A 15124-nucleotide genomic window follows, 5' to 3' on the forward strand; every position below is an offset into this window, starting at 1 on the left:
CCTAATGCACCCATTTCATTATCCAGATTGTACTGTAAATGAGTCTTGTGATCGTTCTCTAAAGGTAAGGTGGCATAGTGGGTAGAGATGAAGGATAGAGAGCTGGCCTCAGAGTCATGAAGATGGCTTCAAGTCAGTATTCTGACACCTATTTGTTGTCTGACCCTGGGCAAGTAGGTTGACCTAGCAGCTAGAGTAGTATTCTGGGAGTCAGAAGACCTGCCTTTGAATCCTGCTTCATGTAATCACTAAGCTTATTTCATTATCTACGAAATGGGATAATCATAATTTCACCTAATTCCTGGAGTCATTGTGAAGATAGAATGAGATAATGTATGTAAAACACTTTACAAACCTTAAAGCACTATAGAAATACTAGTTATTATTAATAATCAGGAAATATAACTGGAAAACTAAGTAAAGAAACTAGAACTTTACTGTTTTGGGAGAACATCCCCAGTCACATTATCTTTAGTAAATTTTCATTACTCCTTTGATGATCAATATTAAAATTCATTTATTTAGTTCTTCCTTATACCTGGAATTGTCAGGTAGCACATAGAGCAATTTAGGCAGACATGGTCTGCACCCTCCCAGAGGTTACAATCTAAGTAGACATACACATTTTGATCATCCCCAAATCTCAGCATTACAAAAGTCAGGAATTACACCTTACCACCACAAAAGAGAAGTACTTAGAGTTGAAAAAGAAGCAGCATTTGATTCAAAGCATTTCCAATCACTGGTAGGCAGCCAGCTGCCTAAGCAAATCACGTAATTTGTTTAATCCTGGCTTCACGTGTTTCCTAAACTAAAGCAAAGCTCATCAAACAATACTAAGTTGCACTTTTTAGGATCATCTGTTTATGTAAATAACATTAAAGTTGCCATTTTCAAATAGGGGAAGTGTTCTTTCAATTGTAAATTTGTTTTGAAATTATTGTCACACAGTTCCAACAGCACCTAGGGGAAGTGTGGCCTAAAATAACTCCATTTAACAAATGAGTCAACTTAGGTTTAAAGTACATGAGCAAATCGCACCCAGGACACTTTCAGTAAATAAAGTAGCAGCATTATCACAGTCTTCATTTAGCTGTGTCCCTGGAAGTAATGAGCCAGAGTTTCCCAAGGCCCACATTACCTATGGGGAGAAGTTACTTGGGAGGCACATTTGGACTAAGATTTTGCCATCTGACTGTCATAGAGTCTCAGGGAGTAATTGGGGTATATTAACACTGGTGAAATAAAATGCTCCCTATAGAATGAAAGGGCTTTATTTAGCCTGTCCAATTGTTTAGGAGGGAAATTTACTTTTATTATGGTAATAGTCTATGTTGCCCCCTAGTGGTATAAATAAATACATGCATGCCACTCCTTAATAGTCAATTCAAGAATTTACAGAATCAGAAAATTTTATATTTTTAGGTCTAGAGCCATCTTATGACCAAGTTGATTCAAAGATTCCCAGGTGATTTGACTTATCTCAAAGCACTGCACAATTTTCAAATCACTCTCTTTTCGATAAAAAAGACAATTTATCCAACTGAATATGATTTCAATGGTATAGGGAGCTCAGAATTAGGGACAGCCTCCGCCTGTGTAGCTTGAACTCTACTGTAATTTACAATCTTAGAGATTTATTTTGGGTACTGAGATGTTAAGTGCCAAGCCCAGGGTCACTCAGCCAGTAGCATTGAGAACTGAACATAGGTGTTCTGGCTCAGAGGCCAGTTCTATATTTGCTATGCAATTTTGTTTTTTAATATAGTAAATTTTTTCTTTCAGTAATAAAATATGCATCTGTCTCTATGAATGTATGCTCTGGAGAGTGAGAAAAAGTTGAATAAGCTAAAAACAGTAAGCAATAAGAGGGTGTCAAGAATCCAAAAGAGATGGTGAATCACTGGTCTAATTTATTTTAATGCCAATTTTGTCTTTTGGAGTCCCCTCCCCTGGGAATATAAGCAGCCGAAGTTCTACAACAATATAGGGATCTTCTTTCAGGCTAATGGGAAGGTAGCTTTTCTCCATGGCTATGGCTCTTCTTGAGGGTGAGACAAGGAGAAAGACAAAACAAAATGTGTAAAATGCCAGAAAAACATAATGAAATAAAGAATGGATTTCTAAAGCTATAAAAATAAAACAAAACATTTTTCCCAAGTAGTACTCAAAATTAGGAACAGATGATCCCAAAAGGCACATTTCAAAACATCTGGGCTTCCCACTTGATATTTGCTTGGTTCTTATATATGCATTCCTTTCTAAGGGACAGAAACCACATAGAAATGGTTATTTAAAATCAGGCAAATCTTCATGATTATTTTTTTAAAGCATTACAAATTGGTTATGGACACATTAGCTGAACAAACCTCTACATTCCTAAATGTGAATACATTTTACTGTATTTATATGATGTTGACATGTTTAACCAAACCTTAGGAATATACACATGGCTGAAGACTGAGAATTTCAGATAAGCCCTGCATACAAAGAGCTCTTTTAGAGACCAGTTTTTGAGTTAATCCACTTCCGGTAATAAGTTACTTTGGTATAGACTCCAGGCTTATTAACACTACCACAGTTATCACCCCAGCTCACAATTCCAAGGAGATACCAAGTATCTTTATCATCTTTTGCAACTAGGGGTCCTCCAGAGTCACCCTGATGAGAAAAAAGAGATAATGAGTGGCTTTCATTTGAATAGTACATTTTATTTACAAAAACAAAACAAAATAAAAGGAAACAAAACCAAACCGCCACCAACAACACTTCCTTTACATTGTCTTAGTTGATTATCACTACAAATACTTTTAGAAATCTTTAACTAGGACCAGCCAAAAGGCTTCCTCTCTTTTCCTATGGTCTTGTTTCCTAAGAATATTGGCTACTGAAACTGCTTATCTCCCCAGCAAAAGGTTCTCAAGCCCAAGCACTGTATTCTTTAGAATAAAGAGCAGTATCATCCCATTCAGGGTCATCCTAATGTTCTCATGTGTAAGTCTTTTCTTTATACCTCCTATGTTTGTCACAATGACATTGGGTGATGTCACAGGGTCTATGTTAGGATCACCCAATATTATTTTAACAGACATAAAGAGAAGCAGAAAACTAGGATGATTATAATGACCCATGGAAGTGCTTTGGAAACAGATTTTGTTAATACTTATATATTTCATTTGATTTCAGATCACATCTATCCAACCCTTTTTCTCCTGGGTGACTCTTATTCATCCCCTCTATAAATCATCATTAAGGAATCTACCCAATTTGATGAGGACCATCCTCTTGATTTCTTGACACTGTATGGATAGGTATCCAACTAATGGAACAGCTATCAATTGGTCTATTTGTCTTGACATATCTTGATGATGATTCATTTTATTCTATTTTCTCACGTAATTTTTCACTGAGAATATGTTGTAGCCTAGTCATTCCCACCATCAGGTGACCTACAACTTTATTACAGCATCAATAAATGTATTGATATTAAAAAGATAGACCTTTGTTTCATGAAAAGGTTTAGCGTTATTAAAAACACAGAGCAATTTCCCATGGGCAAGATCATGCATTCTTCTAGTTGGTTTGAAAAATAACAAAAATACTCCAAAAAATCCAAAACACAAACCTTGGCTCAGTGAGGTGAATGACTTCTCAAAAGCAATAGAAGAAGTAAGAAGTGGAGCTGAGATTTGAACATAGCTCTTGTTACTAAAAATCTATCGGAATGAGTAGCCCTTCGGCTGGTGCAATTCTCAACCCATTCTTATCTTCTTAGTCTGTATGATTCTTGTTTACATATCTCCATAAATCCTCCATAGAAAATCTATCCAAATGACCTTTTCTTCCAGTTCTTTTAGTATTTTGTGAGAAATACTCAGGCTGTCTCTCCTTGCTACATGACTGACTTACGTCTTTTACTGGACACACATATTCTTCTTTCTTTCTTTTCTTTCTTTCTTTCTTTCTCTTTCTTTCTTTCTTTCTTTCTTTCTTTCTTTCTTTCTTTCTTTCTTTCTTTCTTTCTTTCTTTCTTTCTTTCTTTCTTTCTTTCTTTCTTTCTTTCTTTCTTTCTTTCTTTCTTTCTTTCTTTCTTTTTGGTGAGGCAATTGGGGTTAAGTGACTTGCCCAGGGTCACACAGCTAGTAAGTGTCAAGTGCCTGAGGTCGGATCTGAACTCAGGTCCTCCTGAATCCAGGGCCAGTGCTCTATCCACTGCGCCACCTAGCTGACCCTTGGACATATTCTTAATAATGAATTTCATTCTTCTAGAGCATGTCATCAGTGGTAATATGCTGCTATTTGAGTAAACCTACCACATGTTACTTTTTGAAGGGGATTTTTATTAGTAATTAAGAAGATATTTCTGCTAGATGGGATATTGGATAGGCCAGCTTTCATTGTATAATGACCTTTTCCTCTTTCATTTCCATAGGTAACAGAAAGAGGAATTTTCAAATTATTGTTTTGTTATAAAGAGAGGCACCATAGCAAGAAAGAACACAGAGGTTTTGTTAATTTGGTTGTTCTTACTGAGCATTTCATGTAGAAGTTGTGCTTTTATCCATTGCAGAAATGATAGGAGAATCAGAAGTATGCTGGAGCTTGGGAGAGCTGACTGTTAAAATTTTTGGTATGAACATTTAAATTTTAGAAACTGGCAAATGCTATACATCAGGGCTTGATTTATTGTCCTATTGCTTTCTAGACTTAAGAAAGTGGTAGAGAACATTTTAATTGTACTAATTAAGCATAAAATTGTGTTGTGTATACAATTTTTTTCTTTTTTGGAGATCTGGTTATTAAACATTTACCAGCATACTTGTTATCCTAGGACATTTAACTGAAATAAGCTTAAATGGGACACAGACTAAATTATATCATTAGGTCCCTATATTTTTCATTTCCTATCCTTCCTTCATCTTCTTAATGTTCTTCCTAATCAATTAACCAGTAAGTATTTTACACTGTTAATGGCTTACTGGTAGTGTATGTCTGGGTGATTTAGAATTGTGTTTACTCTGAGTCAACACCATACATGTGGTTTCTATTTTGTAAAGAGCACAAGAGTATTTCCTGGATCAGATGGATTTTTTTTTAATAGTAGTAATGATAGTAATAACAAAGTAATTACTACCCCACCTACCCTGCAGGCATCGTAACGTCCTTCCAAGAAACCAGCACAAAACATTCCAAATGTTATGTCTTTGCCATATACATGTGGCTGCTTGCATACTTCATCACTTATGATTTCCACTGCAGCCTGTCGAAGTTGATTCTGTGACTCCCCTAAGGATAAAGGGGAAAAAAAATGTAATTTTTCACATTTACTATCAACATCCTTTGATAAGGTATAAAAGCAAGTCATCCATCTATCATCTTTGGTTTCCTTGACTGTAAAATGGAAGAAAAATTAATAAACATGTTGAGAGAAACTATCAAGTAGTGACTACACTGCCAGCTTTGGAAATTTGGTATGTCAGGCTTAATTCTTGCTTCTGAAACATACCAGCTTTGTGACCCTCAATAAGTCACCTAACCTCTAAGTGCCCCAAACAGCTAAGACTCTTAAGCAACAAAGAAGTTTTCAGTTTCCCTCCATGCTGGGGGGTGGTGGGTGGGTGGGGAGGCAAGAGGATCTATACTGGGATCTTAGGGAATTTACCATAACAAGGAAATGATAAGTGTTGACAGAAATAATTAACACCTGCCCTACCTACCTCCTAGAGTTGTGAGGAAGGCACTTTGTAACCCTTAGAATGCTGCAAAAATGAGGGGCTCATGAAGGGTTGGGATTGGATTTGTGATTTGTTTGATAAAGACAAGTTCTGGATGAGGGGACTTTCTTACTTTTCCTTATGGGGAAACTCTACCAATGACTGCAGAAGCCCTGTCTGCCAATGCAGGTCAACCCTTCTTTGCAATTTGCAGTTTTAAAGAACAGATGATAAGTAACTTGCTTAACTTGTCACATAGCCAATATTTGTCAAAGGCAAGACTTGAATCCAGGTCATCCTGGATCTGAGACTACCTCTAGCCACCACAATATTCTGCCTCTTGTTGTTGGTGATGATAAAAAACATGAACATTCAGTCATAAGCAATTTTTAGTGAGGAAATTATCTGAAAATCTTGAAGTTAAACTTGACGTATATAAATGCACAGTCATTTTCCTGGCATTAAAGAAAAGTACCGCTAGAAACTTAAGAGCAGTTTATTTTCTTTTCCAGAAAACTAGATCAACATTTTTATAAAGATAAAATGGTTTATTTTCAGAACTTCCTATTTAGTAAAGTTTCCCTTTCAATTTGGTCTGTTATATGTATTATTGAGTTTTGATAATTTTTTTAACCTGGAAAATTCAAGTTGGAACATGAAGTTATTTTTTTTTCTGTTTGTTTTCAAAGCTGGCCTCCCACCTAAGCTTGGATAATTTTATTTACTTACTTATACATGACTTTTTAATTGAACTTTGGGCTCCAGACTGGGAACCAGGTACAGCAACTGATTACACCAAACAATGTGGCAAGTACAAAGCTGTTGGGGTGTGTGTGAGGAAACCCATCATAGAAATCCAATTAACTTGGAAGTCAAGCTATCACCCTCTTGATGTCATTGGTCTTCTTTGAGAATGAAGGATCACTACCATCACCACCATCACTACCACTACCACTACCACTACTACCACCATCAACAACAATAACAACAACAACAACACAACCAGTCCCCCAGCGAATTCTCCCTTGCAATCTAGCTCCTGATCTCATCACATGCATACTCTGTGCATTTACTTTTGATCTCTTAACCACTAAATCCAGGGCTCTTTTCTAACTTGCCATCTTTCTTTACTTCTCTGCAGCTTTTAAGACTATTTCACCCCAAATCCCCTAGAGACTTTGCGCTTCTCTGGTTTTTGTGACATTTTCCTTTTCTGCTTTTCTCCTACTCATCTGATTGCTTTTTAGTGTCCTTTGCAGGATCATCATGTATCTCCTGCCCTCTTTGCATGGGTGTTCCCCAGGATTTTATTCTGATTCCTCTTCTTCTTTCTATCTCTATATATGTTCAGAGATTTTACCCAATAGAGATTCACCTATGACTCCCAAATCTATATACCCAGCCTTAATCTCTCTTCTGAACTTTAGACACACATTATCAACTTAATGCTGGATATTTTCTCCTGAATCACATATGGAATCTCAAATAAAACATGCCTAAAGTTATAAACTATCTATCTCCAATGCTTTTTTCTTCAACTTTCCCATTTTCTGATTAAAGTAATACCATCCTCCATGTTTCCTCCTCGTGACTTCCCAAATTATCCTCATAAGGCATAAGATATGACCAATCCTAATTCCCTGCTAACCAGTTTCTATAGCTTTCTATAAGACAAAATGTAACTTAGCATTTGAAGCACTCCACTATCTCATTCCCACATGCTTTTTCAACTACATTTCATATTGCTTCCCTTCACACACTCTATATTCTAGCCATACTGGACAACTAGTAGTTTCTTCTACCTTGGTGAATGTACTCCCTCCTTTCTTCTGCCTTTCATAAACTGTATCTTTATTCAAGACTCAGCTCAGCTGTACTTGTTAGTTCTTTATCCTTCAACAGTTTTCCTTATACTATACTTAATTGTTTATATATTGAAACCCATCTCCATACAGGGGTATGCTGGGAAATGTTTAGCAATCAGCTCTCTGGTAGGGAGGAGGGGATGTATATAGGACACACTTTTAATTTCAATATGCGTTACTAACATTTTATTAATCTTCCATCACTTTCTTAAATCTAGACAACCAACAAAAAAAAAATCAAACCCTGATTTGTAGCATTTGCCAATTTCTGAGATGTAAATGCTTGCATTGAAAGTTTAACATTCAGCTTTCAAGAACCACTATAGGCTGGCTCCAGCACACACACACACACACACACACACACACACACACACACACACACATATTTTACATAACTCCTGGTAGCATATGAGGTCTGTCAGGGTAGACTGTCTCACTGTTGTTTTATCTCCTAGCAACAGGTTCTAGCACATTGATGCTTAATAAACATTAATTAAATTATGGAATGGACTATCTTAGAATGCAGCAACAGAACTTAGGGCTAGATCTTTCCATTTTAAAGGAACATGCCTTTATTTACAAAGAAGATGTATATATATGTATATATATGTATATATATATATCTATATGTATATATATCTATATATATTCTGAACTCATTTGAAGGATTAGTGCCTAAAGTAAAATTAATATTTCCTTCACCAATGCAGGTATTCCTTTCATGCTTTCATGCAGTTTCATGAGTTACTGCTAGAAAAATTCATTACCTTCTTTTAATGAGCCCACTGAACTAATTTACTATTTTTAATGTAGGTTCCTTAAAAAATATAACAATTCAAAGATTAATGCATGCATATAGTAAGTGTCTGAGGCTGGATTCGAACTTGTCATCCTGACTCCAGATGGAGTCCAGTGCTCTATTCATTGTACCACCTAGCCAACCAAGTAATTTAATGAAAGTCAGTGCTCTATTTACTATATCACACTGTCCTGGTTCTTTTAGCTCTTTGGCTAATGAGGATTTGTTGGTTATTTAGAGTATGCACTTTAAACTAATTGATAATCAGATCTCCTTCAACAAAAGACACAGAGGTAGGAAGAGTCCAATTTCACTGTAATAGTCATGGTGAATGAATTGTAACAATTGGAATGACGCCACCTTCTGGAGACTTACTGTAGAAGAGTTCCTCCCATGAAGCGAAGGTCTTTGAGGGCAAGACCAGGAGTCTTTTCTTTGGCGTCAGGAAGTGATGCGGGCGAGTGGGAGGAGGAAGGAAGAGACTGGCGATCAGTCTCACTCTCTTTCCTCTGGACTCTGGTGGAGAGCGGAGCTAGAAATGTGCTCTCCCTTTAATAGATAGGAATCTAGGCCTTTCTCTCTCTTTATCAAATTCTTATTCTCCTTAATAAATGCTTAAAAGTCTAACTCTTGCTAAAGCTTATAATTTATTGGCGACCACTCATTAGATATTTTAGACAGTTTAGCTAGAATTTTAGCCCTTAACAGAATAATTACTTGAGTTATCAACACAGAAAACAAAATATCTTAGTTCAAATATTATCTTCACTTAGAATTGTCATAAAATTCCAAAGAAGACTCATTTGGCAAGAGACAAACTAATATTTCCATTTGGGTTTTATAATTAATTCCAAGAAGTTCATTGCTATTCATTCCTGATCACTCTCAATATTAAATTATTTGTGATTTAAAAAGAGCTTCCCAGATCCAGAATTAGAGTCTGCTGAATCCAGAGTTTGTGCATCAAAATGCCTTGGTGATAGGTCTCATCTTTTTTGTCTAATGGCTCTCTGTTTCATGACTCAAACATTAACTGTCATTTGCTGTGAGGAAAACAGTTGACACTGTGCTTCTCTTTAGCTTTTTATTCCCAAGGTTTAAGTACCTCAATCTTTATTAGGTTTATTATCTTAAGGTAATATGTTTATTGATTGATTAAATTCTCTGATAACTGAGAGACACAATAAGCCACAGGTAGGGGACTGCAGCTTATTGTTTCATCAATACCATAGGGGAAAAGGCTTAAATACAGAAAACTAAACAAAAGCATTCTATATTTGATCATTAAAAAATTTCCCTCTCAGGAATGAGTGATCTAGAGCGAAGACAAGAATGAAGTCATGAATAGGATATAGATAGAATCCTAGAAATGGTCAACATGGGCATGGGATGATATTTGGGGGACTAGAGTTCGATCACAGGTAAAAGGTATTATATATTTCTGGAAACATGGGGTAAAAAACGAAAAACATCAAATAGCAACAAAGTTCGATGCCATCATTCACTGTCATAGTAATAATAATAATAATAATAATGACAGATGATAATAATAGTAATTTCATATAGTATTTTAAAGTTTGCCAAGTTTCAATTGGTTCTCACAAAAATCCTTAAGGTAGAAGTTATTCTTATTCCCATGTTCCAGATGAGAAGCTGAGGTCAAGAGTGGTTAAATGATTTTTTCACAATCATACAGCTAGTAAGTATCTGAATGAGGTATCGAACTCAGGCCTTCCTGATTCCAGATGCAGCCTTCAATTAACTGTGCCACAAAATCACCTTCATGATGAGCAGATTGATCAAGTAATATTAACAAGAATGTATCACCCTGGCTTAAGAAGTACTGGGATCATTGCAGCCTTTTCTGAAATACCTACCACCATATACAAGTGCTCCAAATCCTGTGATATAGAGAGTTGAAGTAGGTGGGAAGTAATCAGATGCATCTGGTAGACAAATCCGGTGTATATCATCAGTAAAGGTGACTTTAGGAGAAAACTGCACTAATGCAATGTCATACTCTCGTGCTGGAGAACGGTACCTTTCATGGACTCTAATTGTAATGATATTTCTTTTCATTAAGGGAGGGTAAATAGTTGTACCAAAGCTAACAGTCCATCCACGTGGGCTGGGATTACTGTAAAAGATGAAGAAAAATAATTATAAGAGTTGGAAAGGATTAAATGCATCAAATCTCAGAGTTTATTTACTCCAACCTGTGCCTGTCTTCTGCACACATACCTTAGAAATGATCATTCAACCTCCAGCTGATGTCATCCAATTATGAGGAATTCACTAATTCTAGAGGCAGCACATTCCTGCTTTTTAAGCAACTATTATCTGTAATACCCAGAGCCTTGAAGAAAGTATTACTATAAAGCAATAACTCCCTAGAGCTTTTCTTTTCTTTCTTTTTTCTTTCTTTTTTTTTGGTGAGGCAATTGGGGTTAAGTGACTTGCCCAGGGTCACACAGCTAGTAAGTGTCAAGTGTCTGAGGCTGCATTTGAACTCAGGTCCTCCTGAATCCAGGGCTGGTGCTTTATTCACTGCACCACCTAGCTGCCCCTCATAAAGTAATAAGTTGTGATTTTAGGTATTGCTTCTGGCATATACTAGCTGCATGACCTCAGGAAAGTCACTTAACTTCCTAGTGCCATGCGTGATTTCCTAAGAGGAGGGAGTTTCTACACTGGTAATGAAAATATAAGCAAGAAAGCAAATAAATAAAGTAATGAGAGTGATCCACAAGCCATACACATAAAGCAGTCTCTTTACCCTAAGGTCACATCTCATATGTTCTCATTTCCAAATCTTTCATTGTCATGGTCTTCCTTTATAATATCTCTCATCTCCTCTACTCAATACTTAAAACCCCCTGTATAGCTTTGCTGTCCCCTCCACATTGACTTTGTCTACTTTCCTCACATTTGCTCCAGTTTCTTTTTTTTTTTCTTTAGTGAGGCAATTGGGGTTAAGTGACTTGCCCAGGGTCACACAGCTAGTTAAGTATTAAATGTCTGAGGCCGGATTTGAACTCAGGTACTCCTGACTCCAGGGCCGGTGCTCTATCCACTGTGCCATCTAGCTGCCCCTTGCTCCGGTTTCTGATGAAAAAGCAACCCTCTTTACCAAGGCTAATGCATCTACCCTTGGTGGAATTCTCTCTATCTCTTCTGACCCTGCTTGCTCCTATGATCTTTTCCAATCTCCCTCATCTTTAATCTCTCTATCAAATGGCTCTTTCCCTGCTGTCTACAAATGTGCTTCGGTCTACTCAGTCTTTAAGTCCTACCTTGACCCTGCCATTTCCTAGAGCTATCATCTTGTTTCTTTCTTCCTTTTACTGTCAAACTCTTATAAGGAGTTGCCTGCCTTCGTTGCCTCTACTCATTCACTTTTCATACATTTCTTAACCCTTTGCAGTCTTATTTACAACCTCACCATGTTACTAAAATTGCTATCTCAAAAGTTACTCTGAACTCCTGATTTCAATGGATTTTTCTAAATCTTCATTTGCCTTTACCTTTTTCTAGCATTTGGTGCAATGACCATTCTCTCCTTCCTTGACTTCCATTACACTGCTCTTCCCCTTCTTCTACCTGTCTGATAACTCCTCATTTTCCTTTGCTCTCCTCTCCTCTCTCCTGTCCTCCCTTTTTCTCTTCTCCTTATGCAATTTCCCTTGGTGATCTCAGTATTTCTCCTAATTTAATGATCATTATACTAATAATTAATAGTCATGTAGTGCTTTAAACTTTAAAAGATTATATATATATATACATATATATATATATATATAATTTCATCTGAGCCTCAAAACCACCATTTTCCTACTTGTCCATCAATGAAGCTATCTTGATTCTTCTCTCTCCCTGTTGAGAGAAATGAATTTTAAGGCCATCCCATTTGATTTTTTATAATAATTTGTAACACTCCCTTTTCTGTAAAAGGGCTAGCTTAAAAGAAGAGCCCTTCCCCTGCTAAAAGAATGACAGAAGCACTCTAGCTCTGTTCAAGGCACTTGGCCAGGACCTCACCCAGCTGGGAAACTTGATTTCTATTTAGGGTATAAACAGAATCCAGTGTGGGTGAGTTCTTTCCTTGGGAGAAAGAACTCCTGTCCTTGATTCTCTTCATTAGAGTTTAGAGAGATCCAACTCATCAAGGAGCAACCAAACCAGAGAGGACTTTGTCAAAATGCCCAGATTGCTAGAGGAAGCTAAAAACTCATGTCAACTTTTCAACTATGAATTAATTGGGAGCTTTTAGTTAACCTCCTCATTAAATATTCACCAATCAAGGTTGAGTTTCACTTATCAGGAAATTCCCTGTCAGAAGGTACACAATGGATTTAAGGTATTTCAGAGCCTCCCTTGGTGTCTTTGGTTACTGAGGGAAACCACTAACCTTCAATTTATTGATTATTGGCTAGCCTAGTTAATAAATTGTTAATGCCTTGAAACTTTGTTTCTTGGAATTTTTATTCATGACACTGTATGATATTTCTGTTTTACAGATAAGAAAAAATGAAGCCCTTATGTAAAGTGCTTTGCAAACACTAAAGCTCTATATAAATACTGGCTATTATTAACATGTCTAAAATGGAACTCAATCATCTCATATTGTTCTCTTCCCAAATACATCCTCTAGACAGGATTTGTAATAGATCCAACTCTAGCTTCAAGTCTTTAATAGTTGTCTTCAAATATTTGAAAGTCTATTGTGTTGCTTGCTTGTTGTCCTTTCTTCTTGTTCTTGAAGAGGACCAAAATGACATCACTATGTTGCGGTCAAGTTACAATGTGCCAGACTGTGGCTGATCAGACCAATACAATGGCTCTACCATAGATTGGGCACAGATAGTTCATATTGTGAGAGCCAAAATGGATATACAGAGCATTAATTTGACTCTCACAATATGAACATTTGTAGTGGAGATGTTTTTTTTTTTATTTGTGCATCTCACATTTACTTTGAGCTATGGCAGTCCTTCTTTGCTTATAGAGCAGAGCACCTTCTTTGATGTGAATGTGCCATCCTGGGCAGTCCTGTGCTAAGGTCTCGCATATCTCACAATCAATTCTGAAGTTCTTCAGAGAGACCCTGAGAGAGTCCTTGTACCACTTCTTCTGAATCTCCGTGTTAGGTTTTGCCTTGTGTGAGTTATCCATTAAATAGTCTTTTAGACAAATGTATATTTAGCATTTGAATAATGTGGCCAGCACATAGGAGTTATGCTCTCTGCAGTAGAGTTTGGTTTTTTAGCACAAGAAAAGACCTCAAGGTTTGGTACCTTATCTTTCCAGGTGATCTTCAGAATCTTCTTAAGCAAATCAAATGGAAGTGATTCAATTTCTTGGCATGGCACTGGTATACTGTCCAAATTTCACAGACATACAACAATGAAGTAAGCACAATAGAGCTATAGCCCTTCAGTTTTGTAGGCAGCCTTAATACCTATTTTCTCCCATACTTTCCTTTGGAGCCTCCCAAACACTGAACTAGCTCTAGAAATGCATATGGCAATTTCATCATCTATGTGTACATCCCTGAAAAAATATGCTGTCAAGGTAACTGAACTTGTCCACAGCATTCAAAATTCCTCCATTTGCTGTAAACGATGGTTCCATGGATGGATGGTGTGGTGCTAGCTGGTGGAGAACCTCTGTTTTCTTGATGTTAGGCCAAAATTAGTATAAGCAGCAGAAAATTTATCTATGCTTTCTTTTTCTTTTAGCAGTTTCTGAATTTCCCCATCATTTTCTTCAAATTCGTCTTGATGTTTGCCAGTATTTTGGCCCAGATGAGTAAATATAACATACACCAAATCTTTGAAAGCTGCCCACTCCTTTTCTGTTCCACTGTTGCCAACTATGTGTTGGCTCAGCTTTCCTTCCAAGTTAGCAATGTTCTTCATGCTCAGAGAAGCACTATAATCTGTTGAAATTAACTCTTTTGGTGGTTATCTTGCCTTGGGGTATAGTGCTCTGTTTTCAGTAAGCTGGCCTTCATTTGTCAGCTTTATTTCACTCAGATATGCTTTTTGGATGTGAAACCTGTTGAGTTCTCTTGTAACAAGAGATGTTCATCTTTCAGGTCTACTGGAATTCTTGTTGTCTATAAGTGTGCACACATTCCATATATCAATGGTGAATGGAATCATCTTCACAAAAAGATGTGTACATTTGTGTGTGTGTGTGTGTGTGTGTGTGTGTGTGTGTTTTGAACACATGGTGGGATTCCCAGCTACTATGGTAAGCAAGCCAGGTTTAAGTGAAGCAGACAATTTTTAGGACACTTACTTTACAAGGTTGTATTAAGGATCAAATGAGTTAACATATGTAAAGTGCTTTGCAAACATTAAAGCTCTATTTAAATGCTAGAACTCTCTAGCTTCAGGTATTTAATAGTCATCTTCAAATATTTTAAAGGCTATCGTGTTGTTTCGTTGTTGTTCTTCCTTCTTGTTCTCAAAGAGGATCAAAACAGTTTGAAGTCACCTTTTCTAGCCCCTTCCTCATGCCAGGAGGTAAGCAGCATGGTTCTTATAAGAGGCTGCTCAGACATCCAAGATGCTGCTGAATCCCACTGCTGATTCAATTCAGTGAGAAGACAACCTTATATCCTGAACTACCTGTATACAGGGTTGTGACTACAGCTTCCTAGTGTATCCTCACCTGCTGCTTCACACTAACCTGTTTTCATAGAACTTTGAGCTACATTAAAATGATAAAATGATATGGGT

At 36.9% G+C, this 15124-nt stretch overlaps 1 protein-coding gene across 1 annotated transcript in view; it reads right to left on the bottom strand.

Annotated features, from left to right (window-relative positions):
• Nucleotides 1-2499: 2499 nt before the first annotated feature.
• The window catches only part of TMPRSS11A (transmembrane serine protease 11A), a 52286-nt gene continuing 39661 nt past the window's right edge, over nt 2500-15124 (bottom strand). The window contains exons 9-11 of the mRNA XM_043972264.1: nt 10256-10515; nt 5144-5286; nt 2500-2661 (exon numbers count right to left, since the gene is read on the bottom strand). Of these exons, the coding sequence (XP_043828199.1) occupies nt 2500-2661; nt 5144-5286; nt 10256-10515 (565 nt within the window). The remainder of the gene's footprint in view (nt 2662-5143; nt 5287-10255; nt 10516-15124) is intronic.

This window comes from Dromiciops gliroides, chromosome 6 (genome assembly GCF_019393635.1).
Source record: "Dromiciops gliroides isolate mDroGli1 chromosome 6, mDroGli1.pri, whole genome shotgun sequence".
In the NCBI taxonomy this organism is placed as follows: domain Eukaryota; kingdom Metazoa; phylum Chordata; class Mammalia; order Microbiotheria; family Microbiotheriidae; genus Dromiciops; species Dromiciops gliroides.